The sequence below is a fragment of the Kogia breviceps genome, chromosome 3 (assembly GCF_026419965.1).
Source record: "Kogia breviceps isolate mKogBre1 chromosome 3, mKogBre1 haplotype 1, whole genome shotgun sequence".
In the NCBI taxonomy this organism is placed as follows: domain Eukaryota; kingdom Metazoa; phylum Chordata; class Mammalia; order Artiodactyla; family Physeteridae; genus Kogia; species Kogia breviceps.
Genome location: NC_081312.1, coordinates 184,864,289 through 184,892,095, shown reverse-complemented (window position 1 = coordinate 184,892,095; position 27,807 = coordinate 184,864,289). Strand labels below are relative to the sequence as shown.

General features: G+C 41.6%; 1 protein-coding gene across 4 annotated transcripts in view; it reads left to right on the top strand.

Moving 5' to 3' along the window:
• The window catches only part of NSUN6 (NOP2/Sun RNA methyltransferase 6), a 72,425-nt gene that overhangs the window by 26,118 nt on the left and 18,500 nt on the right, over positions 1-27,807 (top strand). For all 4 annotated transcript variants that reach the window (XM_067030508.1, XM_059058341.2, XM_059058340.2 and 1 more), the window contains 3 exons: positions 10,018-10,099; positions 13,226-13,345; positions 19,015-19,159. In XM_067030508.1, coding sequence (XP_066886609.1) covers positions 10,018-10,099; positions 13,226-13,345; positions 19,015-19,159 — 347 coding nt within the window. The remainder of the gene's footprint in view (positions 1-10,017; positions 10,100-13,225; positions 13,346-19,014; positions 19,160-27,807) is intronic.

Sequence of the window (27,807 nt, the reverse complement as noted above, 5' to 3'; positions counted from 1 at the left end):
GAGTGCCCTGTGCTATGCAGCAGGTCCTTGTTGGTTATCCGTTTTAGACATAGTGGTGGGTGCATGGTAATCCCGACCTTCTAATCTTTCCCTCCCCCCACACCTTTCCCCTCTGGTAACCGTAGGGCATTCTCCAAGTCTGTGAGTCTGTTTCTGTTCTGTAAATAAGTTCATTTGTATAATTGTTTTAGATTCCACGTATAAGTGATATATGAAATTTGTCTTTCTCTGTATGACGTACTTCACTTAGTATGATAATTTCCAGGTCCATCAATGTTGCTGTAAATGTCATTATTTCATTTTTTTAAATGGCTGAGTAATATTCCTTTGTATACATGTGCCACATCTTCTTTATCCATTCATCTGTCAGTGGACACTTAGGTTGCTTCCATGCCTTGGCTGTTGTAAATAGTGCTGCAATGAATATTGGGCTGCATGTACCTTTTTGAGGAATGAGTTCCTCCAGATATATGCCCAGGAGTGGGATTGCTGGATCATATGGTGGCTCTATTTTTAGTTTTCTAAGGGACCTCCATACTGTTCTCCATAGTGGTTGCACCAATTTACATTCCTACCAACAGTGCAAGAGAGTTTCCTTTTCACCACCCCCTCTCCAGCAGTTATTGTTTGTAGACTCTTTGATGATGGCCATTCTGACTGGTGTGAGGTGATACCTCATTGTAGTTTTGATTTCTCTGATAATTAATGATGTTGAGCATCTTTTCATGGCCATTGGTATGTCATCTTTGGAGAAATGTCTGTTTAGCTCTTCCCATTTTTTGAATGGGTTGTTTGTTTTTTTTGATATAGAGCTGCATGAGCTGTTTGTATATTTTGGAGATTAATCCCTTGTCTGTTGCATCACTTGCAAATATTTTCTCCCATTTTGTGGGTTGTCTTTTCATTTTGTTTATGGTTTCCTTTGCTGTGCAAAAGCTTTGAAGTTTCATTAGGTCCCATTTGTTTATTTTTGTTTTTATTTTCATTACTCTAGGAGGTGGATCAAAAAATATCTTGCTGTGATTTATGTCAAAGAGTATTCTTCCTATGTTTTTCTCTAAGAGTTTCATAGTATTAGGTCTTACATTTAGGTCTTTAATCCATTTTGAGTTTATTTTAGTATATGGTGTTAAAAAATGTTCTAATTTCATTCCTTTACGTGTAGCTGTCCAGTATTTCCAGCACCACTTATTGAAGAGACTGTATTCTCTCGATTGTATTGTCTTGCCTCCTTTGTCATAGAATAATTGACCATAGGTGCTTGGGGTTATTTCTGAGCTTTCTGTCCTGTTCCTTTGATCTACAAGTCTGTCTTTGTGCCAGTAGCATATAGCTTTGATGACTGTAGCTTTGTAGTATAGTCTGAAGTCAGGGTGTCTGATTCTTCCAGATCCGTTTTCCTTTTTCAGGATTGCTTTGGCTATTTGGGGTCTTTTCTGTTTCCATATAATTTAAAAAATTTATTGTTCTGGTTCTGTGAAAAATGCCATTGGTAATTTGATAGGGATTGCATTGACTCTGTAGATTGCCTTGGGTAGTATAGTCATTTTGACAATATTGATTATTCCAACCCAAGAGCATGGTATATCTTCTGTATGTGTCATCTTCAGTTTCTTTCATCAATGTCTTATAGTTTTCAGAGTACAGGTCTTTTGCCTCCTTCGGTAGGTTTATCCCTAGATATTTTATTCGTTTTGTTGCAAGGGTAAATGGGATTGTTTTGTTAATTTCTCTTTCTGATCTTTTGTCGGTAGTGTATAGGAATGCAAGAGATTTTTGCATATGAATTTTGTATCCTGCAACTTTACCAAATTCCTTGATGAGTTCTGGTATTTTTCTGGTGACATCTTTAGGATTTTCTATGTATAGTATCACGTCATCTGCAAACAGTGACAGTTTTACTACTTCTTTTCCAATTTGGATTCCATTTATTTATTTATTCACTCATTCATTCATTCATTCATTCTTCTCTGATTGCTGTGGCCAGGACCTCCAAAACTATGTTGAATAAAAGTGGTGGGAATGGACATCCTTGTCTTATTCCTGATCTTAGAGGAAATGCTTTCAGCTTTTCACCATTGAGAATGTGTTAGCTGTGGGTTAGTCATATGTGGCCTTTATTATGTTGAGGTAGGTTCCCTCTATGCCCACTTTCTGGAGAGTTTTTATCATAAATGGGTTATCATAAATTTTGTCAAAAGCTTTTTCTGCATCTATTGAGATGATCATATGGTTTTTATTCTTCAGTTTGTTAATGTGTGTCACACTAATTGATTTGCAGATATTGTAAAATCCTTGCATCCCTATGATAAATCCCACTTGATCATGGTGTATGATCCTTTTAATGTATTGTTGGATTTGGTTTGTTAGTATTTTGTTCAGGATTTTTTGCGTGTATGTTCATTAGTGATAATTGGCCTGTAATTTTCTTTTTTTGTGTGGTATCTTTGTCTGGTTTTATTATCATGGTGACGGTGTAGAATGAACCAGGAGTTCATTGTAGAATGAACTTGGGAGTGTTCCTTCCTCTGCAGTTTTTTGGAAGAGTTTCAGGAGGATAAGTGTTAACTCTTAATGAAAATGTTTGATAGAATTTGCCTGTGAAGCCATCTGGTCCTGGCCTTTTGTTTGTTGGAAGTTTTTAAATCACAGTTTCAATTTCAGTACTTGTGATTGGTCTGTTCATATTTTCTGTTTCTTACTGGGAGATTGTACCTTTATAGGAATTTGTCCATTTCTTCTAGGTTGTCTGTTTTATTGGCATATAGTTGCTTGTAGTAATCTCTTATGATCCTTTGTATTTCCGTAGTGTCCATTGTAACTTCTCCTTTGTCATTTCTAATTTTATTGATTTGAGCCCTCTCCATCTTTTTCTTGATGAGTCTGGCCCGAAGGTTTATCAATTTTGTTTATCTTTTCAAAGAACCAGCTTTCAGTTTCATTGATCTTTCCTTTTGTTTTCTTTGTCTCTATTTCATTTATTTCTGCTCTGATCTTTATGGTCTCTTTCCTTCTGTTAACTTTGGGTTTTCTTCTTTAGTTGCTTTAGGTGTATGGTTAGGTTGTTTATTTGAGATTTTTCTTGTTTCGTGAGGTAAGATTGTCCCTCTTAGAACTGCTTTTGATGTGTCCCATAGTTGGATCGTTGTGCTTTTGTTTTCATTTGTCTCTAGGTAGTTTTTGATTTTCTCTTTGATTTCTTCAGTGATCCATTAGGTTGTTTAGTAACATATTGTTTAGCCTCCATGTGTTTGTGCTTTTACAGTTTTTTTTCTTGTAATTTATTTCTAATCTCATAGCATTGTGGTCAGAAAAGATGTTTGATATGATTTCAATTTTCTTAAACTTACTGAGTCTTGATTTATGGCCCAGAATGTGATTAATCCTGGAGATTGTTCCATGTGCACATGAAAAGAATGTATATTCTGCTGCTTTCGGCTGGAATGCTCTATACATAATCAAGTCCATCTGGTTTCATGTGTCATTTAAGGCCTGCTTTTCCTTATTGATTTTCTGTCTGGATGATCTGTCTGTTGATGAAAGTGGGGTGTTAAAGTCTCCTGCTATTATTGTGTTACTGTTGAGTTCTCCTTTTATGGCTATTAGCATTTGTCTTATATATTGTGGTGCTCCAGTGTTGGGTGAATATATATTTACAATTGTTATATCATCTTCTTGGATTGATCCCTTGATCATTATGTAGTGTCCTTTTTTGTCTCTTGTAACAGTCTTTATTTTAAAGCCTATTTTGTTTGATATGAGTATCACTACTCCAGCTTTCTTTTGATTTCCATTTGCATGGAATACCTTTTTCCATCCCCTCACATTCAGTCTGTATGTGTCCCTAGATCTGAAGTGGTTCTCTTGTAGACAGCATATGTATGGATCTTGTTTTTGTATTCATTCAGCCAGTCTGTATCTTTTGGTTGGAGCTTTTAATGTACATACATTTAAGGTAATTATCGATATGTTTGTTCTTATTGCCATTTTGTTAATTGTTTTGGATGTGTCTTTGTAGGTGTTTTTTCTTACCTTCTTTTGTTCTTTTCTCTTGTGATTTGATGACCATCTTTAATGTTGTGTTTGGATTGCTTTTTCTTTTTTGTGTATCTTTTGTAGATTTTTGGTTTGTGGTTCCCATGACTTTTACATATATATACAAGATTGTTTTAAGTTGCTGGTCTCTTAATTTCCAGTGCATTTCCAATATCCGGCATCTGTACTCCCCTCACGATTGCTGGTTTTGATATCGTGTGTGTGTGGATGATTTCCTACCTTTATGTTTGCTTTTACTGGTGAGCTTTTCGATTAGTAATTTTCTTGATTCTAGTTGTGGCTTTTTCTGATCCATCTAGAGAAGTTCCTTTAGCATTTGTTGTAAAGCTCGTTTGGTGGTGCTGAATTCTCGTAGCTTTTGCTTGTCAAGTCTGAACGAGAGCCTTGCTGAGTAGAGTATTCTTGGTTGTAGGTTTTTCCCTTTCATCACTTTAAATATATTGTGCCACCCCCTTCTGGCCTGCAGAGCTTCTCCTGAAAAATCAGTTGATAACCTTATGGGGATTCCCTTGTATTTTATTTGTTGCTTTTCCCTTTTAATATTTTCTCTGTCTTTAATTTTTGGCAGTTTGATTAATGTGTGTCTCGGCATGTTCCTTCTTGTGTTTATCCTGTATGGGACTCTGCGCTTCCTGGACTTGGGCGACGGTTTTCTTTCCCATGTTAGGGAAAGTTTCAGGTATTAATTATCTCTTCAAATATTTTCTCAGGTCCTTTCTCTCTCTCTCCTGCGGCGCCTATAATGTGAATGTTGGTGTTTTTAATGTTGTCCCAGAGGTCTCTGCGACATTCTTTTTTCTGCTCCATGGCTGTGCTTCACACCATTCTGTCTTCCAGCTCACTTATCCGTTCTTCTTCCTCATTGTTCAACTCTGTTGTTTAAATCTGTTGGCTCTTTCTTTTTTTTTTTTTTATTATTATTTTTTTTTATGTTATGTGGGCCTCTCACTGTTGTGGCCTCTCCCACTGCGGAGCACAGGCTCCAGACGTGCAGGCTCAGCAGCCGTGGCTCACGGGCCCAGCCGCTCCGCGGCACGTGGGATCCTCCCGGACTGAGGCGCGAACCCGTGTCCCCCGCATCGGCAGGCCGACTCTCAACCACTGCGCCACCAGGGAAGCCCTGTTGGCTCGTTCTTCAACATTTCTTGTATCTTCTTGGTCTGTGCTACCATTCTTTTTCCGAGATCTTGTATCATCTTTACCGTCACTACTATGAATTCTTTTCCTGTCTCCACTTCACTTAGTTGTGCTTCTGGTGTTTTGTCTTGTTCCTTTGTCTGGAACATATTCGTCTGCTGTCTCATTTTGTGTAAGTCTCTGTGTTTGCATTCCCACAGGCTGCAGGATTGTAGTTCCTCTTGGTGTGTGCCACCTTGTGGGTGCAGCTGGTCTAAGAGGCTTGTGCAGCCTTCCTGGTGGGAGGGACTGGTGGCTGCCCACTGGTGGGTGGAGCTGGGTGTTATCTCTCTGGTGGGTAGGGCATGTCAAATGTTGTGTTTAGAGGTGTCTGTGGACTCAGGAAGACTTTAAACAGTCTGTTTGCAGATGGGTGGGGCTGTATTCCCACCCTGTTTGTTTTTTGGCCTGAGGAATCCCAGTACTATATCCTAAGGGCTGTTGGGTGGGGTCAGGTCTTAGCTTCAAAATGGTGGCCTCCAGGACAGCTCATGCCAATGAGTGCTCCCCAGTACCTCTGCCACCAGTGTCCTTGTCCCCACAGTGAGCCACAGGTGCCCCCTTCCTCCCCAGGAGAACCTCCAAGACCAGCAGGTAGGTCTGGCCCTGGCTCCTGTGAAGTCACCTCTTTTTCCCCTGGGTCCCGGTGTGCATGAGACCTTGTGTGCGCCCTCCAAGAGTGGCGTTTCTGTTTCCCTCAGTCCTGTGGAGCTCCTGTGATCAAGCCCCACTGGGCTTCAAAGCCAAATGCTCTGGCCTCTCCTCCTCTTGATGCCAGACCCCCAGACTGGGGAGCCTGACGTGGGGTTCAGAACTCTCACTCCTGTGGGAGAACCCCTGCGATATAATTATTTTCCAGTTCCTGTGTCTCCCACCCAGCGGGTGCGGGCTTTGACTGTATCATGAACGTGCCCCTCCTGCTGTCTCGCTGTGGCTTCTTCTTTGTCTTTGGAAGTGGCATATCTTTATTGGTAGGTGCTGGCCCTTCTTTGTTGACGGCTGTTCAGCAGTTAGTTGTGATTTTGATGTTGTCATGAGAGGAGGTGAGCTCAGGTCCTTCTGCCTCTCCATCTTGTTAGGAAACCAAGAAACTGTTGATTTTTAAACTCAGCGTGCAGGTGGCCCGTTGGGGTTTCTTTCTCTGCCTGTGTGAGAAAAAGCGTGCTTCCACAACAAAGAAATGTGGCATTTAGACACTTTATTATTTATATTCTTTTGAAGCTTAGGACCAACTCTTTTAATGGTACATTCGTACAGTCAGTCAGTGAATTTGTGCCCTTTGGTTTCTTGAATGCCAGCTGATTTGAATCATTCGTAGACTCAGATAGATTAGTTTACTAACAGATTGTTCATCCTATGAGGTGTTGTATTTTGCATTATTACATGGAGATATGTGGTGCAGAAATAGTTTTAAAGGAAACATGTCAGCCCATACCCGAACAATAACTGGCTTAAATTATTTTGTCATGTTACTTTAAATTTATTTATTTATTTATTTATTTATGGCTGTGTTGGGTCTTTGTTTCTGTTCGTGCGCTTTCTCTAGTTGAGGCAAGCTGGGGCCACTCTTCACTGCGGTGTGCGGGCCTGTCACTATCGCGGCCTCTGTTGTGGAGCACAGGCTCCAGATGCGCAGGCTCGGCGGCCATGGCTCACGGGCCCAGCCACTCCGCGGCATGTGGGATCCTCCCGGACCGGGGCACGAACCCGCGTCCCCTGCATTGGCAGGCGGACTCTCAACCATTGTGCCACCAGGGAAGCCCCTTGTCATGTTACTTTAAATTAAATACTGTACAGACGGACGCTCTGTGCTGGTAGGCGTGGTCAGAGGGAGATAGTCCAAGGGGAACCAGAACTTGAAGCACTGGTGGGAACTGGGTTAGGAAGGCAGGCGTATAAGTGTTTGTTTCAGTATTTTGCAGAGGACTGGAGCCCTGCAGGTTAGAGTCACTTGAGTGATGATTCAAGGCATTCAGTAATGGGTCTAGATGCTGGCTCTGGGGGCAAGGTGTTGATTAAGGTAAGTGCCCCAGTTGTCTCAACAAAGGACTGACTTTTGAACGTGAGGCAGTGACATTTCATAAGTTTCTTCTGTGTATTTTTCTGCTCAGGGGCAAGAACTATTTAACTGAGGAGTGGTTTGATTTGATCCTGACTGGAGCAAGGATGAGGCTTAACTCTGATTAAAGGTGCAGATTTGGAGATACCGAGTGTTGCACAGATGAGTGAGGGTAAAAGGCATGGCGAGAAGAAGAAAGGAGTTAACATTGGTAGTGACAGTCCACCGATGCCTGCAGAAATGATTTCACTCTTAAGGGTCAGCATAAACTTACTCTGCTGTGGCATAATAAGAAATACGTAAATAATTTGATCTATGTCCCAGGTTGCTGGCCTACAGCTCCCAAAGCCCTTGGAATCTCAGGAGTGGTAAGAGTGCTTCTGTACCCCTGCCTGGCAGCTTCAGGACGGGGCTGTTGGCCGCAGCAGCCAAGCACGTGATCAGAGGGTGGCACTTGGGCCTCATCCCAGACCTCGGGGGAAGAGAGAGGGCCTGGAGACTGAGCTAGCCACCAGTGCCCGTGATTTAATCAGTCATGCCCATGTGATGAGACCTCCCCGAAAGCCACTGAACGAGGGACTTGGACAGCTTCCAGGTTGGTGAACACATCTAGGTGCTTGGGAGGGTGGTGTAGCTATGCCCCCTCTCACGCCTTGCGCGATGCATCCCTTCTGTTTGGCTGTTTCCCCAGTTGTATCCTTCATAGTAAACTGGTGACCGTAAGTGAAGTCACCATTTTTTTTTTGTTTACAGAAAAAAACGTCAAACTTATTTAATGAAAAACTAGAATTAATAAAAATTAGCAAATACACACACACACACAAAATATACACACACAGCAGCACTGTGTATTGACTCACATAGGGGAAAAGCAGTGGTCCAAGACCTCTCAACATGGCTTGTCAGTTAAAGAAAAAAATACCCAAACACACACATACGCGTGCACACACAAAAAAACAAAACAGAAAACAAGAACCCAATATTTTTCAACAGTACACTCAATCTACAACCAACACAAATTCAGAATTATTTTACAATGCTTCCTTTCTTAATACAAAAGATGCCCATCTTGGGTGTGTGTATATATATATATATATATATATATATATATATATATATATATATATTTTTTTTTTTTTTCCCAGTGGTTTACTGTTGACTTATTTTAAAATATATTAGTGTTACTACATGCAACTGTTTCCTGTATTTAATAGCCTTTCCTTTTATTTACCTTCATGTGCCAAAAGCTTCCGGTTGGTAGGCAGACAGGTAAATTGTTTTCCTGAGTTCTGTGAGTCATCCTGGTGGATTGTCGAAGCTGAGGAGGGGGGGAGTCTAGGAGCCTCCAAATTCATAGCCAGTCAGTCACAAGGCCAGGTCGCAGCCTGGGAGGTGCAGCTGGCACCTGGCGCGGGGCCAGGCTTGTTGGCCTGAGCCTGTGGAGCCTGACGGTGACCCCAGGCAGTCTGTCAGAAGTTAAGTGAGTTGCAGGACACCCACTTGGTGTCCAGAGAGGTGGAGAGTTGGTGGGTGAGAGAGAAGCCCACACCCGTGGTGTCAGAAGTGTTGTGAGTAAAATTAGCCCATCTACATCACGCAGGGTGTACGCACGTCTGTGTAGGTGCCTCTTTGCCACGGTCAGTTCACACACTCTGAACTTACCAACGTGCCGTGTCTGCGGGCCCCGTTCTTCTTTCCGTGCCCCTTTCATCCCTGGCACAGCACGCTGATTTTCCCGTTTCCTCGCTCCCTCTCGTGTGACCTGTGCAGCTGGCCACGCCTGGCTTTTCTCTAACCGTGTGCTTGTGCACCTTCCCTCCCCTCGCACAGCCTCTCTGACTGCGATGTTTGTCTTAGTGGATCGCCGCCCACCAGGGCCATCCTGGGCCCTTGCTGCTCCGATCAGCTCCACCGCCACTGACGGCTGGGGACAGAGGTGGCAAAGGTCATCCTGCGGATGGTGTCAGTACTGGGCAGCTACTCTCTAACGAGGTGGGAGGGAAGCAGTGTGGCGCGTTTGTCATGGCTTATCCCCAGCGTGATTCTTAACATATGTTTTTATTTATTTATTTATTATTATTATTATCATTATTTTTTGCGGTACGCGGGTCTCTCACCGCTGTGGCCTCTCCCGTTGTGGAGCGCAGGCTCCGGACGCGCAGGCGCAGCGGCCACGGCTCACGGGCCCAGCCGCTCCGCGGCACGTGGGATCTTCCCGGACCAGGGCACGAACACGCGTCCCCCGCATCGGCAGGCGGACTCCCAACCACTGCGCCGCCAGGGAAGCCCAGTTTTTATTTTTCACACAAGTACTGAGCATAGTGCCTGGCTAACTGAAGGGATCACAAAATGTTTGTTGCATTGAAAGGCTAATGGCAGTGGTCATAAATCTGTTACCAGAAAGATGAGAATGCATCAGGGAATAAAGACTCAGATGGTCTCCACTTTTCAGTCTGCGCAGATTTCTAAAGGAATGCAGGGGTGCTTAAATGAGAATTTTATGTAACTTTATCCTTTTTAGTGCTCCCAGTGCCCTACTCTACCGTGGATAAGAATCCAGAAACACTTCACAGGAATACGTTTAAGTATTTTGGTGTTGAGTAAAAAAGGTTTTAAAAAGGCAGAACACCTTATATTTGACATGTTACTTGCCTGCGTTCTTAGAAATGGAGATTGCGTAGATTGTCTGATTGATACTGAGTAATGTTAGATTTCCTGTTTTTCAGAGGCATAGGTGTAAGAATGACAGACCCAGTGTATCTGAGCCCCTCATTTGACAGCGTACTGCCCAGCTACTTATTTTTACAAGTAAGTATTTGTAAAAGCAAAATACTTAGTGACATTGCAATATACTTCAGTGAATTATTTGAAATCTAAGGGTTGGTTTTTTCACTTCTATCAACTTTTTTTTTTTTTGCAGTGTATTTGTATGTTTTCTGATCTACCTTTGGTTAAGTAGTAAGGAAAAGCTTAGTAAGCACTTTCTCTTTTTCTCGAGCGATTAACTACCTTTTCCCCCTTCCTTTGCCCAGCGGTGCGTATTGTAGGGTAATAAGCACAAGAAGTAGGATGAGAAGGCGTGCACGGGGTGCCGCCGCGACTCACGCTCACCCTTAGGAGAGGAAAGGCGCCGCCGCGTGGGACGGTGGGGTCTGTGTCATTTCTCTCAGGCACCAGTTCTCAGCTTTGGTTTGAGAGCTTCTTCCTGAATGTGCTTTCCTTCCTCTTTCCTACCCTCAAGTTTAATAAATATGGTTGTACTTTTCTTATTATAAAATAATTGTCTGTAACTGCTGTAAAAAAAAAAAAAAAAAAAAAAAGCAAGCTACTTAGTGTAGCTTATTGTAATGATCGCTTTCCGTTTCCACTATTAATCCCTAAATGAAGCATGCATTTGCTATACATGTAAACGTTCCACGTGTGACTCGGAGTGAGATCCATATGGTTTACTGCTAGCAGAGTTTGGTCAGATGGTCATCAGCTGCTGTGATATAACAAGTAATTTGTTTTCCCTTGTCCGGTTTATGATGTACTTTCATGTACATTAGCTCATATGATTCCTTACAGTCTGCTTGTTAGGTGGTATTTTTATTATCTTCTTCTTATTATTATTATTATTACCAATGTAACATGAAGATACTGAAGACCGGATCTGGTCAGGTTCCTGAATAAGGTCGCACAATTGGTAGGTAGTAGCATCTGTACCCTAACTTAAGCATAGATGACATTTGCTTTCTACTCTGCTTAGTATGTAACCAAAAGTCATTTTATAAATCCAGAGATTAATTCTGGGGTGAACAAATAGGAAAACAGATTTACGTTTGTCATCTGATTCTACATTAGTGATGATGTAAACCATTAGGATGCGTATAACCTAATATAAAGTCACACATGGTTATGTAGAATCTTCTGCAGTAGTCTTTGCCAGCCTTTTTTATTTCTTTCTATTTTTTATTTTATTTTCATGTTTTACTTTTTTTTTTTTAGAGAAACAGTTCCCAAGACCGCTCTTGCTTCTTTTTTAAAAAAATTTTATTTATTTATTATTTCTCTTTGGCTGTGTCGGGTCTTCCTTGCTGCGCACGGGCTTTCTCTAGTTGCGGTGAGTTGGGGGCTACTGATCGTTGTGGTGCCTGGGCTTCTCGCTGCCGTGGCTTCCCTTGTTGAGGAGCTCGGGCTGTAGAGCACAGGCTCCGTAGTTGTGGCGCACGGGCTTAGTTGCTCCGCGGCATGTGGGATCTTCCCGGACCAGGGCTCGAACCTGTGCCCCCTGCATTGGCAGGCGGATTCTTAACCACTGCGCCACTAGGGCAGTCCTGCCAGCCTTTCAGTGGTGTGTTGTGCTGGGCTCTTTGAATATATTATCACAAGCCTGCACTGCTGTAACTGAAGAACACTGATACCATTTCTTGAATGATGTTCACCTCTTAACTTGTGAAGATGAGGTAGTTCATAGGGTGATTGGCTGTATACCTTGTAAGCCCCAGAGTTAGGCAACTAGTACTTTGTCCATTCTGTGTGATTATTGAAGGTACTTTACAGATAGATAGAATTATATACTTGGGAAAATCCCTGGTGAAATTTGTGGGTTTTTTTTTTTTTTTTTTGGATGCCTCTTGCCTTGCCTTTCTCTGGAAACCATTATCTCCAAATCTGTACTGTTACTTGTTCGCAACAGCTCACGTGGAAGCTTCACATTGTGGGTTCCTTGTTGAGGAGAGGAGGTTGTAAAGGCTGGTGATAATTGATTATTTCTCACGTCAACAGTTGAAGTTACACAAGGGTGTACTTTATAAAGTTAATTGGAGTGTTGCACACAATCATTAAAATTACGAATGTGCAATATTATTTGGTTTTTCAAAACCACAAAGGAAACTTTTGATTTGCCTGACCACAGTCCACAGAATTACAGAAACGCCTTTGATGTCTTTCACGATTGAAATGATTGACAGTGAAAGGTTTAACACTTAAATATTTACAACAGCTGTTTTCAGTTATATTCTAGTTGCATTCTAGGTTATGTGGAATCAAAAAAATGGTGCTCAAAAGTTGATCTTTTCATTGCCTGGTTTCTTGGAAATAATTGATTTAAAAGCCAGATGAGGTTGGATAATCTGAGAGTTTTAAATACACGCTGCTGCCTGGACTCTACCGCCTGAATGGGCTTTAGTTGGTCTGGCTGGGGTGGGGCCTGGGTCAGGATGGTGAAAAGCTCTCCCGGGTGGTTCTAGTTTGCAGCTAAGGTTGAGAATTGGCTGTAGCGTAGCAAGGGTGCACAGCCAGCTGCACGTTAGAAGCACCTGGGGAGATCTTAAAAACACCGATGCCTGGCCCTATTGCCAGAAATTCTGATTTCACTATTCTAGATGACTCTGCACATTAAAAACAACAAAAGACAGAACTCACCAGGTGATTCTGTCATGCAGCCAGGATTGAGCAATACTGTAGAGAAAGGTAGTAGATGAAATGGTTTTAGGGAAACTTTGTCATCATTTAAATATTTAATGAAGCCTCTTCACTGGGACTGTTTCATGCTTTCAACTGATTGCATACCAGAAGGTTCTCAACGTATTACGTTGGATTGGAAATTTCCGTCATCTGTGGCCATTACATTAACGTTATCTTTGTTAGGGGTGAAGCATCAGTATCATCTCTAGATGGAGAATCACTGAATCTTCAGTGGCCACATACGTGTTTTAGTGTCTTTATATTAGAGTTCAGTTTTTAATGTGTTGTGCATGTGTGTGGCTGGCCTGTGCGATTGTAGCACACCCTGGGAAATTGACTATCCTGACACTGGTATGTCTACAGAAAACATACTCTTGGCCGAGGATGCTGTACTGGGTTACCTCCAAAGACTTCTTTACGTCCTCAGATTCTGAAACTTAAAATGATCTCGAGTCACTGATAACGAATTAATTTTTTTCCTTATAGAATTTGCCGTCTGCTGTAGTGAGTCATGTTCTGGATCCTCAGCCTGGAGAGAAGATTCTAGATTTGTGTGCGGCCCCCGGAGGCAAGACGACACACATTGCAGCGCTGATGCACGACCAGGTGAGGCTGTCTTTGTGCAGAGCTGCTCTTGATACCCTGCATGTCTCAGTGATGGAGGTGGAAGCGTGTGTGACTTACGGAACATTACACAGACATTCATAATCTGGTCGATTTCGAGTCAGCCAAAGAGAAGGCCGCTCAGTGGTGACGTCCATCACATATTAGGTTCAGTAGACCATTGTCATTTGTGAAGACTATCTCAAGACCTTCTTGAGTCCCAGATTTGCCGAATACATTTATGGAATAGAATTTTTCCCTCAAACGATTAAGTCTACATGAAACATTTAAGAGATCTTTCCATGTTCTTAATTACAAGACTTGACACTTTTTAAACTATTCAAATAAATTCTACCACTGAAAGTTAATTTGGCAGTCCATTATTAAAGTGTCCAAATATATATTGTTGATATATATGCAGATATAAAGGTGATAATAACTGTATTGGTTTGGCCAAATGTTCGTTCGGGTTTCTCCGTAAGATGTCTTTGGCCAGCTGAATACACGCGCTCATACTGAACATCTGTACGTGTCTGTGTTCTTCTTGCCTTGGGCTTCATAAAAACCATGATTTGGCTTAATAAAGCCTGCTTCATTGTCACAAAAGAAAAGTCTGTCCTTGGATAACTTTAGCTCAAATATTACTGCTTTTCCCTACGTATGCGTATTTGCTGATGTGTTTTCTTGCGTCGTGCGCTAGTTTTATCTGTGTTCCAAGCTCTGTGGCCTTGTAACCACTCTGCTTCAACGGAGATTCTTCAGCTTGAGAAGGATACGGCCAGTTGATGCTGTCTTTCCAGTTTGTTTCAAATTCTGTGAAACCAAATGGTTCCTAAAATATTTGCCCTTGCTAGCAGCTTCCCCTACAGTATCTTTCTTGATCTACAGTCAGATTTTAATTGATGGACTGATTTAAAAAATATTGATTTATTCTTACTGTGTGCCAAGTGCTGGCGTACAGCAATAAAGCATAGTGAGCACAGTTTCCTTCTTCGTGGAGCTTACATTCCAGTAAGAGGACACAGGTGAGAAACAAATGAGGGAATAAAAGATAGGCATATCTAGCTGTGGGAGGGGTATGGGATTGGGAATACTGGGGAAGGGAGAGTGAGTTTGCAGTTTGAAGTGGGTGGTGAGGGAGAAGCCCACCGGGAAGGTGGCATTTGGGGGAGACTTACAGGTGGGAGAATGTACCAGCGAGAGCAGGCGTAAGTGCGAACGCTCAGGCTGGACGCCGCCCGACTCGCTGGGGAAAGGGGGGTCGGGGTCGGGGACCGTGGTAGTTTGGCGGCGTAGCCTAAGTGAGGAGCGGGGTGGGGGGGCGGGAAGAGGTCAGAGGCGGGGGTGGGGTGGGGCATGGGCAGAGCAGCTTCGCAGGCTCTCCCGGGACTTCACGTCCGCCCCGGCGACGGGAGGTCCTTGGAGGTTTGGGGCAGAAGAGCGACGTAAGCTTGCGTGCTCCTCACCTTGGCCGCGGCGTTGCACAGCGGCGGAAGCAGAGGGACCGCCTGGGAGACAGCAGTAATTCAGGGGCGTCATGGAGGTGGTAGGAGGTCGGTCAGATTCTGGGTGTGTTTCGAAGCTGGGGCTGTCCGGAGTTGTTGGTGGATTGGACGTGGGTGGGCTGTGAACATGAGAGGCCGGCGCAGCGTGACTCCTGAGGCGTTTGGCCAGAGGACCTGGAAGGACGGACGACGGGAGGGGCACGTTTTGCAGGGGAAAGTCAGCCGTTTCGTTTCGGTTCTGTTGGAGCGCGGTCCCGTGAGGCAGGCAGCAGACGGCGCGGAGCGGGCGGTGGGGTATTTGAGTGCAGGGCACGGGAGGGAGGTCTGGGTTGGAGACGGAAGTGGGGACGTCGTCCGCACACGGATACGACGTGCGAGGCCGGGAGGCTGATGCGGGGCCGTAGAAGGTAGGGGAGGCCGGAAGGCGAGCCTTGGGGCTGCGGTGCGCCGACACTCGGGGCTCGGGGAACCAGGAGGAGCGGCCACTGAGGCGGCAGGACCGCCAGGGGCCCGCGATGCCCTGGGCGCCGCGCCAGGAAGGGGTCGACAGGGGGCGGAGCGAGCAGCTGGGTGAGACGTCCCGGCGGGGCCGGTGGGGTGAGGCCCGAGAGCCCCTCCCCGTGGGCTCAGCACCTCGTAGGTGACGGGCGGTGAGTGGAGAGGCCTGCTTGGATAGAAACGGGAGGAAGCGAAGGGGGGGGGCAGGGCACATTTCTCCCGGAGGGCAGAGAAGTGGGGCAGTGCTTGAGGGTGGACTCGGGGAGTCCTTTTTTTAAGATGAGGGAAATAGCAGTGCATGCTGACGGAGAAGAGAGATTAGAAGGGGAAATTGGTTACCCCTGAGGGAACGGGAAAATGGCCGGAACAGGATCTTGGGGTAGGTGAAATGGGGCAGGATTTGATGCACCGTGGCTTTAGATGGTGGCATGAGGCGGTTTATCCTTGGAAGTAGGAGGTAAGGCCGAGGATATGGGCAGAGGTGTTGGTGGACTGGTACACGTGGTGGGAGACTGGGAGTTGGCTTCTGGTTGTTGCAGTTTTCTCTGAAAAGGAAGCAGCGTCTTCAGATGGGGATGGGGAAGGGGAAGGCAGGGGGTCAGGGGTTTGAGAAGACAGGAAGTGTCGATCTCGGATAAGGAGTGAGAATGGCTTGCGGATGCGACGTGAGAATTCAGTTTCGCGCCAAGGGCCCCATGGGTACAGCAGCCGTGGGCTTAGAGTGAGATGAGTTGGGCTAGTGACGTGCTTTTTGGCTGCGTGGCGGGGGATAGACAGGAAGTTGGCGAAGGCCTGGTTTAATCACAGCTGAGCTTTTGTCCCTTGGATGTGCAAGAAACAGACGCACGTGAGTTGAGGATGTATGTAAGGGAGTGTATGTAACGTGCCGTGGAAGCTCAGGCGAGTGAAGTGCGGAGCAAGGACCCGAGGATAGTGAGGGCCGTGTGTCCGTTGTCACTTTTCTAGTTTAGCTCAGATTTATACAGCAGTGAAAATGCTTATGTGCCTAGGAAACTCAGCGCTTTTCTTCCTAGTACTAATTTATAAAGAAGAAAAAATTACCTACTGAGGTAAGACTTGCTGGCATGGCAACCTCCATGAGGCTGATTTAGCAAAAGCCTTTCTGCTCCAGCTAATTTGCCTGATAAAAAAGATACAGTATTTCTCACTCTTGTAAGAGCCAGTTGTTGGACTTTATCAGGTGATGACATTTTTGATCTATATTTGATGCTTAGGACTGTCAAGGGATCTACAAGCAATCTTGCACAGAAAATAGTTGGAAGTTGTACTGTGTCGAGGATGAAATTGTAACTTTTCCCTTTCATTAGTGCAGATAACTTTAATTGTTCGAAGACTTCTGATGAAAATTGTCATTTCTTACACATTCATATTGGTCACTATTGGAATTTCTGAAACATTCACAATGTCACAAATGGGGATAAAAATATACAAATGTAAAATTTTATCTTTTCAGTAAATACACTGAAGGCCTAAACCTGTCATCTCTGCACTATAAATGTGTGTGTGTATATGTGTGTAAAATCCATAACACTGTCTATATGCTCTTCACATATACACAGACATTGCAGTAGCACTAGTACAAGCTCAATGAGCCGCCTTCAATCTAAGAAAGATCTCCAGCGGAAAAAGGTATTTGTCGTTTAAATATCGTGGAATTGATCTCCATGGTTCATTAGAGGAGATACACTTGCTTATTAACTTACACTACTCTTTGTCGAAAAAGACTTCAAGGTGGTAACAGTAAAAAACAAAACAAAACAAACAAAACTCTTTAGGGAAAAAAATGCATTAAATACCACCAGTGTGTAACATGAACACAAAACAGAAGGGTTCGTTTTATGGAGTTGCGGTGTTTAATGCAAATCATTTCTCAGTTTTCCTGAAAGCTCACATGTAAAGATTATATGCTTTGAGGAAGTGATAATTATCCCCCTCCCTTACGGTATGATATTTATTGTGTTTGCTTAGAAGTATATTCACTCAGAGGTATTTTCTGCTCTCCAGTAAGAAGTCTTTCCGAAGAGAGGCTGGATATTAGAGGTGTGTGAATTCTCTGTTGGTTGTATAACGCTGTGTGAAAACAACCACACAGCCTCGGTGGCACTGCCTGCCCTCCGGAGTCTGGGGTTCACTCGATGGCCCCCAGCCCGACTCTGGCACCTGGTCAGCTGTGGGTTGGCCGGAGTTTCTCATGACCTCGGGTGGGCTCCCTCACTTGGGTTAGGCTCAGGTTGGCTCAGCTGAGGCCACGGGGATGTCTTGCCGCTGGTCCCTGCATCTCTGACCCTCCTGTGGGGCTAGGGCACGAGCACAGCAGAGCGCAGTAGCTGAGGGTCAGCAGGGGCGGAGGACAGAGCAGAGCAAGGCCAGCGTTCCGCCTCTGTCCTTGCATCACCCCTCTGTCATCCCATCGGCCAATGCAAACCAGGTGGCCGAGGCCGAGTCGGACCAGCCTGGTGTTGCAAGGTCACGGCAGAGGGTGGGGATACACGGAGACTTGAGGAGTTGGGGCCATTTAGGCAATCTCCCGGCGGGCCAGCACCCAGGAACCTGAACAGAAATGTTGAGACAGAATTGAATCCCAGATTTTGTTAATACTTTTAATTTGTCTTTGTTGTTGATTTAAAAAAAAATTTTTTTGTAGTTAAGCAGAATTTTGTATAAGTGAGGCTTCCAGTCTTGTACTTTTGTAAGAGCAGCCTTCAGCCAGTGCAGTTTCTCCTTCACTGTAGCTACAGTGGAACCTTATTCTGGTGGTTTTTGCCTACTTTTCCAGTTCAACTCATTTGAAATGGTTTTCCTGTCCGTCAGGGTATTATCTGGAACTACGCTGGCCGCTAAACCTGGTGTCACATTCAAGAACATAAGCAGCAGATCTTCAGTATTGTAGCCTATGCAGTCAATGCGTATGTCACAGCAAGGAGGAACAAAAGCAAAAAAAAAAATACATTGAAACATTTACATCACCATCTCTGCAGAACATTTCATAGTGTGTTTTAAAATACCATGTGACTATCACAACTCATTCACAAAACTGTAGCCTCTTGTCTTTGTTGACCTTGACTTAATTGAAGTGTTCCCATGTAAAATTATTTTTGAACTACTACCAGTGCAGAACATTTTGCTGTGATATACAAGCTTCTATTTTTCTGTCTTGAGTTGTCAGAATTCACATGAATTTTATTATATGTATGTACCTCAGAAAGTATTGGGCTGAGGATTGATTTTACAAGTAACATTCATCTGTATCTCAGAGGCCCAGAAGGCAAATGTCTCAGAACGTTAGTTCATGCCCTTCCAGAGGTGAGCAAGGCACATCAAATTGGCGATTTTTAAATATTTATCTCAGATGGGTATTTTAAAGTTTCTTTAGAAGATTGCAAACACTGCTTTTGCTTTTGAGTTTTGCGGATTAAAAGTAGATGGGCATTATAAGAAAATTATATGGCAAGATTCTGTTCTTTAAAAGGTAAGACTTAAGTATTGGATGTAAATTTGATACTCCTTTGGATGATGATTTCAGCTTTAGAGCTGGGGATAGGAGGAAAGTGGGGAAGACGATAATTGTTGTCCGTTTTCCTCATTATTAATAACTTTCATGACTGCTTTGGATTCTCACTTTTTTATGTGTTTGTTTTGTTTTTTTAGGGAGAAGTGATAGCACTGGATAAAATATCCAACAAAGTAGAAAAAATAAAGCAGAATGCGTTATTGTTAGGGCTAAATTCCATCAGGGCGTTTTGCTTCGATGGAACAAAGGCCCTTAAACTTGATATGGTTGAGGACACAGATGGTGAGTTAAATTTTATCTTTTAAAGGCTTTTATAATTGACATGTACAAACAAATTGTCAGATTTTGCTACCTATGTTCTAGCCCCTAAATATCCATAGAGCCTTGGCATGGATCTAAGGTATTTTGCCATAATAGATGTCTTTTTGCTTTTCATCTCATCTTTGAATATCAAGTTTTTAATAGAGAATCAAACCTCCAAGACTTGGTCAAACTCTTTGTTCTTAACCTATTTATTTTATTTTTTATTGAAGTATAGTTGATTTACAGTGTTCTGTTAATTTCTGCTGTACAACAAAGCGATTCAATTATACGTATATATACATTTTAAAAAAATATTCTTTTCCATTATGGTTTACCACAGGATACTGAGTATAGTTCTTTGTGCTATACAGTAGGATCTTGTTGTTTATCCATTCTATATATAAAAGCTTACATCTACTAACCCCAGTCTCTCACTCCATCCCTCCCCCAGCCCCTCCCCTTTGGCAACCACAAGTCTGTTCTCTATGTCCGTGAGTCTGTTTAGTAGATAGGTTCATTTGTGTCATATCTAAGTGATATCATATGATATTTGTCTTTCTCCTTCTGACTTACTTCACTTGGTATGATCATCTCTAGTTGCGTCCATGTTGTTGCAAGTGGCATTGTTTCATTCTTTTTCTATGGCTGAATAGTATTCCATTGTATATATGTACCACATCTTCTTTATCCATTCCTCTGTCAGTGGACATTTAGGTTGTTTCCATGTGTTGGCTATTGTGAATAGTGCTGCTAGGAACATAGGGGTGCGTGTATCTCTTTGGATTAGAGTTTTCTCTGGATATATGCCCAGGGGTGGGATCGCTGGATCATATGGTGGCTCTATTTTTAGGTTTCTGAGGAATCTCCATACTGTTCTCCACAGTGGCTGTACCAATTTACATTTCCACCAACTGTGTAGGAGGGTTCCCTTTTCTGCATATCCTCTCCAGCATTTGTTGTTTGTAGAGGTTTTAATGATGGCCATTCTGACCAGTGTGAGGTGGTGCCTCATTGTAGTTTTGGTTCGCATTTCTCTAATAGTTTAGCAATGTTGAGCATCTTTTCATGTGCCTACTGTCCATTTGTATTTCCTCTTTGGAGAAATGTCTATTTAGGTCTTCTGCCCATTTTTTGATTGGGTTGTTTGTTTTCTTTTTGTTGTTGAGTTGTTTGAGCTGTTTGTATATTTTGGAAATTAAACCCTTGTTGGTTGCATCATTTGCAAATATTTTCTCCCATTCCGTAGGTTGTCTTTTCGTTTTGTTGATTGTTTCCTTTGCTGTGCAAAAGCTTGTAAGTTTGATTAGGTCCCATTTGTTTATTTTTGTTTGTATTTCTATCACCTTGGGAGACTGACCAAAGGAGACATTGTTACGATTTATGTCAGAGAATGTTTTGTCTGTGATCTTTTCTAGGAGTTTTATGGTGTCATGTCTTATATTGAAGTCTTTAAGCCATTTTGAGTTTATTTTTGCATATGATGTGATGGAGTGTTCTAAATTCATTGATTTACATGTGGCTGTCTAACTTTCCCAGCACCACTTGCTGAAGAGACTGTCTTTTTCCCTTTGTACATTCTTGCCTCATGTGTCGAAGCTGTGTGATTGACCGTAGTTGTGTGGGTTTATTTCTGGGCTCTCTGTTCTGTTCCATTGATCCATATGTCTGTTTTTTGTGCCAATACCATGCTGTTTTGATTGCTGTAGCTTTGTAGTATTGTCTGAAGTCTGGGAGGGTTATGCCATCTGCTTTGTTCTTTTTCTTCAGGATTGCTTTGGCGATTCTGCGTCTTTGATGGTTCTATATGAATTTTATGATTATTTGTTCTAGTTCTGTGAAAAATGTCATGAGTAATTTGATAGGGATCGCATTAAATCTGTGGATTGCTTTGGGTAGTATGGCCATTTTAACAATATTAAATCTTCTTATCCAAGAGCATGGGATATCTTTCCATTTCTTTGAATCATCTTCAGTTTCCTTTTTTAATGTTTTATAGTTCTCAGTGTATAAGTCTTTCACCTCCTTGGTCAGGTTTATTTAGTATTTTATTTTTGGGGGTGTGATTTTGAAAGGTATTGTTTTTTTTTTTTTTTTTTTTTTTTACATTCCCTTTCTGCTATTTCGTTGTTAGTGTAAAGAAATACAACCGATTTCTGTATGTTAATCTTTTATCCTGCTAACTTGCTGAATTTATCAGTTCTAGTAGTTTTTGTGTGGAGTTTTTAGGATTTTCTGTATATAGAATCACGTCATTTGCATATAATGACAGTTTTATCTCTTCCGTTCCAATTTGGATACCTTTTATTTCTTTTCTTGTCTGATTGCTGTGGCTAAGACTTCCAGTACTATGTTGAGCAGAAGTGGTGAGAGTGGGCATCCTTGTCTTGTTCCAGATTTTAGTGGGAAGGCTGTCAGCTTTTCACTGTGGAGTATTATATTAGCTGTGGGTTTGTCATAAATAGCTTTTATCATGTTGAGATATGTTCCCTCTGTACCCATTTTGGTAAGAGTTTTTATCATGAATGCATGTTGCATTTTGTTAGATGCTTTTTCTGCATGTATTGAGATGATCATGTGGTTTTTGTTTTTTCTCTTGTTGATGTGGTGTATCACATTGATTTGCATATGTGGGACCATCCTTGTGAACTTGGGATGAATCCCACTTGGTCGTGGTGTATAATCTTTTTTATGTGTTGTTGGATTCAGTTTGCTAATATTTTGTTGAGAATTTTTGCATCTATATTCATCAAAGATATTGGCCTGTAATTTTCTGTTTTAGTGATTTTCATATCAGGGTGATGGTGGCTTCATAGAATGTCTTTGGGAGCATTCCCTCCTCTGCAATTTTTTGGAAGAGTTGGAGAAGGATTGGTAAGAGTTCTTCTTTGTATGTTTGGTAGAATTCACCTATGAAGCCATCTGGTCCTGGACTTCTGTTTGTAGGCAGTTTTAAAATTACAGATTCTATTGATATTTCACTTCTAGTGATCAGTCTGTTCAAATTATCTATTTCTTGATTCAGTTTTGGTGGACTGTATGTTTCTAGAAAGTTGTCCATTCCTTTTAGGTTGTTGAATTTGTTGGCATATTATTGTTCATAGTATTCCCTTATGTTTTTTTGTATTTCTAGAGTGTCGGTTGTTATGTCTCCTTTTTCATTTCTTATTTAGTTTATATGCATTCTCTCTCTTTTCTTCTTCGTGAGCCTGGCCAGAGGTTTGTCAGTCTTGTTTATTACCCTTTCAAAGAACCAGCTCTGGTTTTATTGTTTTTAATCTCTATTTTATTTATTTCCCCTCTGATCTTTATTATTTCCTTCCTAATGCTGCCTTTAGGTTTTGTTTGTTCTTCTTTTTCTAATTCTATTAAGTGTTAACCTATTTGTTTTAGTTTCATATTACAGCCAAGAAAGCTGAGATTTGAGACAAGCCTTTCAGTTTTATGATTCTTCATTTTTCATTTTTCTTGAGGAATTGGGGATATAGAGTCAGAAGGGAAACACTGCCACATATCTTGTATTGGAATAAAATAATACATTAGTTAAATTGCTCTATTTTTCTCTGTCTCTATTTCAATTTGGTTTTATAAAGTATTTGAGAAACTTGCATATTTTTTTTGAAACTTGCATATTTTAATGAAGTAATTGACATTAGTTTTCTAGAATGTTCATTGATTAAAGATGCTATTTGATTCATGACTTAAAAAATTAATTTACTTATTTATTTATTTTCTTTTACATTGGAGTATAATTTGATTTACAGTGTTGTGTTAGTTTCAGGTGTACAGCGAAGTGATTTAGTTATACATACACATGTATTTATTCTTTTCCAGGATTCATGATGACTTATATTTATTTTTAAATTTATTTTTAAATTATTATTATTATTATTTTTTGCCGTTATGCAGGCCTCTCACTGTTGCGGCCTCTCCCATTGTGTAGCACAGGCTCCGGACACACAGGCTCAGCGGCCATGGCTCACGGGCCCAGCCGCTCCGCGGCATGTGGTGTCTTCCCGGACCGGGGCACGAACCCGTGTCCCCTGCATCGGCAGGCGGGCTCTCAACCGCTGCGCCACCAGGGAAGCCCCATGATGACTTTTAAAACACCTGTTACATCAGTAATAATGTGAAAATCCACATACCTTTAAGAAATTATTTTGTAACTTCTGCCTAATATGTAGTAAGTCACACGTGGTTAAAAAGCCAAAACAAATGAAGCACATTGAATACTTGCCAGAAAAACAGGGAATATCCTGAAGAAGAGTGGGAGCAGGTCGGATTGAATTGCCTAATGACATGACAACAGTGTGTCATGGCCAGTGGCTCGTCAGCCCTAAAGTGTTAGCCAGGGGTTTGCAGGAGTTATATCAGCGTGTAGGCTAGGGGACGGTCCCAGAGAGACTGAAAATACAGTGACTTAGAAAAGATAGAAGTGTTTTTTGGTTTTCTTGTTTATTTTTGTCTCACTGAAAAGTTAAAGAGGTGGACATCCAATGCTGGGAGCTTCATCTCTGGGTCCAAGACAGCTGTTCCAGTTTTTTCCCAGGGGGTAGGGAAAGGGATTGGGAGATGCACAAGACCTGGAAGTAGGGTGCATATCCCGCTGGCTACAACTTAGTCATTTGATCAACTTAGCTGCAAGAGGGGCTGGAAAACGTGGTCTTCAGCTGTGTTGCCATGTGTCCAGTTCACACCATTTCTATAGAAAAAGAGGATAATTGTTATTGAAGAACAAATAGCAGTCTGCCAGGAGCTTTGTACTATTAAAAGTGGAGATGGTGACTGTTTCCATTTTTTTCTTTTATTCATCAGTAAAATTTTCTTCCCCCTTTAAAGCAAGTAAAAGAGCTTGAAAGCCTGAGTGGATAAGTGAGGTGCATAGTATAAGGTGCAAGGAGTGACCCAGTAACTGTGTGCTAGCATCAAGCTGTGTGGTAGTTTTCCTACACAGTTTGTTCTGGTTATGTTCTGCTGTTATTCCACATCATGCCACCACTTAGTGATGAAAACCACAGTAATCATTTCATTATTATTCCTCACAATTCTGGGGGCTGACCAGACCCTCAGATAGATGGTTCTTACTTGCAGTATCTTGTGCAGTTGCGGTCATGTGGTAGTTGAGGGAGATGTCATCTTGAAGGCGCTCTCTTTCACATACATGTCGGGAGGATGATGGTGGCTCTCTGCTAGGACCTCTCCATGTGTCCTGAATACTGTCAGCGTGTTGCTTGGGTGGGTTTCGAGGGCGAATGTTGGAATAGCCCCAGGCAGCAGCCATGTCCCCATTTATGACCTATTCCAGAAGTCACTTAGCATCGATTCTGCTGTTGCCCAGAATAAAGGAGAAGGAATATTACATCCCACCTCTGTGTCACTCTGATGAGTGTCGGTGTCAAATTGTAAGCATGTATGGAATGGACGATATTGTGGCAGCCATCTTTGGGAAGTTTAATTGCCTTCATGTCCATAAACTTTTTATTAAAAAAAATTTATTTGGCTGCGTTGGGTCTTTAGTTGTGGCACACAGGATCTTTAGTTGCGGTGTGTGGGATCTTTGGTTGCAGCATGCGGGATATTAGTTGTGGCATGTGAGATCTAGTTCCTTGACCAGGGTTTGAACTCAGGCCCCCTGCCTTGGGAGCATGGAGTCTTAACTGCTGGACCACCAGGGAAGTCCCAGATTATTTTTATTTTTAGTCATACATTTTTATATGCATAATGGATTGTTAGCTGAACACAGGAAGGATAAGGAATACTGACTTGAAAATGCAAGAGTATGAAAGTAGTAATGATTCTGCAAATTTACATCAAGGCGATTTTCACCAGTTCTATAGATTGCAGTAAATATGATTAAAATTCTTATATAGCATTCTAAGGTGATTTCAATACTACAGAAAATCTAAAAAGAGAGAATAAAATGAGCTATATGTTCAGTTGGGCTTTTATTTATTAGGAATAGAGGTTAGCCACGCCTGTAATGTTTTAGTTACTTATAAGGGGCAGGCTGAATCCAGTCTTGTCCCCCAGAAGGAAACAAGTCGTTTTCTAGTACCTAATGTAAGTATTCCAAACATCAGTCCTTGGCCGTTTTTGTTTATTTTTGATGCTGAGGCAAACGTTTGTCATATTTAATGTTTTTGAAAAATTACTCTTTTTCTTTCGTAATTTTAAATTATGTCAACCTGTATCATTTGTTAAACGGGAGAAAAAATATTTTTTTCTTCATATTCAAGGATGAGTAATGTTCTAGTGTATGGATAATACCATATTTTATTTATTCATTCATCAGGTGATGGACATTTGGGTTTTTTCCCTTTTTTGTCTGTTATGAATAATGTTGCTATGAACATTTGTGTATAAGTTTTTGTGTGTTTTATCTCTTGAGTATATACCTAGAATTGGGATTGCTGGATTATATGGTAACCCTCTGTTTAACCTTTAACAGAATTGTCAGACTGTTTTACAAAGCAGTTTGCAGCCTTTTTCAATCCACTAGCAATGTACTGAGGGTTCATATTTCTCCATATCCTCACCAGCACTTAATATCTGTCTTTTTGATTATTGCTGTCTTGGTAAGTGTGAAGCGGGATCTCATTGTGGTTTTCAGTTTTATTTACTAGAAGCAGATTTCCCAGATGGCTAATAATGTTAATCAACTTTTCATGTGTTTATTGACCATTTTACATCTACTTGTCCATTCAGACCCTTTGCCCATATTTTAATTGGGTTGTGTTTTTATTATCAGGTTGTAAGAGTTCTTTATATATTCTAGCTATAAGTCCCTTATTAGATATATAATTTACAAATATTTTTTACCATTTTGTCAGTTGTCATTTACTTTCTTGATGATGTCATTTTGAAGCACAAAGGTTTTCAAGGATGTCCATTTTATCTTTTATTGCTTGTACTTCTGGTGTCAGATTCTAAGAGTTTTGTAGTATGACCTCTTACATATAGATGTAGAATTCGTATTGAATTAATTTTTGTATATGGTGTGAGAAAAGAATCCAACTTTATTCTTTTTCATGAAGGTATCCAGTTGCCCCAGCATGGTTTGTTGAAAAGATTATTTTGCTCCATTGAATTGTCTTGGTACACTTTTAGAAAATCAGTTGACCGGCAGTGTTCAATGAACCATGTTTTTGTCTGGATATATGCCCAGTAGTGGGTTGCTGGATCATATGGTAGTTCTCTTTTTAGTTTTTTAAGGAACCTCCATAGTGTTCTCCATAGTGGTTGTATCAATTTACATTCCCACCAAAAGTGTAGGAGGGTTCCCTTTGCTCCACACCCTCTCCGGCATTTGTTTGTAGACTTAAAAAAAAAAACAAACCAAATTATTTATTTATTTATTTGGTTGTGCCAGGTCTTAGTTGTGGCAGGTGGGCTCCTTAGTTGTGGCATGTGAACTCTTAGTTGTGGCATGCATGTGGGATCTAGTTGCCTGACCTGGGATCCAACCCGGGCCCCCTGCATTGGGAGCATGGAGTCTTAACCACTGTGCCACCAGAGAAGTCCCTGTTTCTAGACTTTGATCATGGCCATTCTCACTGGTGTGAGGTGATAACTCATTGTAGTTTTGATTTGCATTTCTCTGATAATTACTGATGTTGAGCATCTTTTCATGTGCTTTTTGGCCATCTGTATGTCTTTGGAGAAATGTCTATTTAGATCTTCTGCCCATTTTTTGATTGGGTTGTTTTTTTTTTTTGCCATAGAGCTGCATGAGCTGTTTTTATATTTTGGAGATTAATCCCTGTCGGTCACATCATTTACAAATATTCTCTCCCATTCTGTGGGTTATCTTTTCATTTTGTTGATGGTTTCCTTTGCTGTGCAGAAGCTTTTGAAATTAATTAGGTCCCATTTGTTTGTCTTTATTTCTATTACTCTAGGAGACGGATCAAAAAAGATACTGCTTCGATTTATGTGAAAGAGTATTCCTACTATGTTTGCTTCCAAGAGTTTTATAGTATCCGGTCTTACATTTAGATCTTTAACTCATTTTGAATTTATTTTTGTGCATGGTGTTAGAAAATGTTCTAATTTCATTTTTTTACATGTAGCTGTCCAGTTTTCCCAGCACTATTTATTGAAGACACTGTCTTTTCTCCATTGTATAGTCTTGCCTCCTTTGTCGTAGATTAATTGATCATAGGTGCATGGGTTTATTTCTGGACTTTCTGTCTTGTTCCATTTATCTGTATTTCTGGTTTTGTGCCAGTTCCATACTGTTTTGATTACTGTAGGCTTGTAATATAGTGTGAAGTCAGGGAGCCTGATTCTTCCAGCTTTTTTTTCTTTCTCAAGATTGCTTTGGCTATTCAGATTTTTTTGTGTCTCCATAGACATTTAACATTTTTTGTTTTAGTTCTGTGAAAAATGCCATTGGTAATTGGATAGGGATTGCATTGAATCTGTATATTGCCTTGGGTTGTATAGTCATTCTGACAATATTGATTCTTCCAACCCAGGAATATGGTATATCTTTCCTCTGTTTGTGTCATCTTCGATTTCTTTCATCAGTTTTTCATAGTTTTCAGAGTACAGGTCTTTCTCTCCTTAGGTAGGTTTATCCGTAGGTATTTTATTCTTTTTGATGTGATGGTAAAATGGGATTGTTTCTT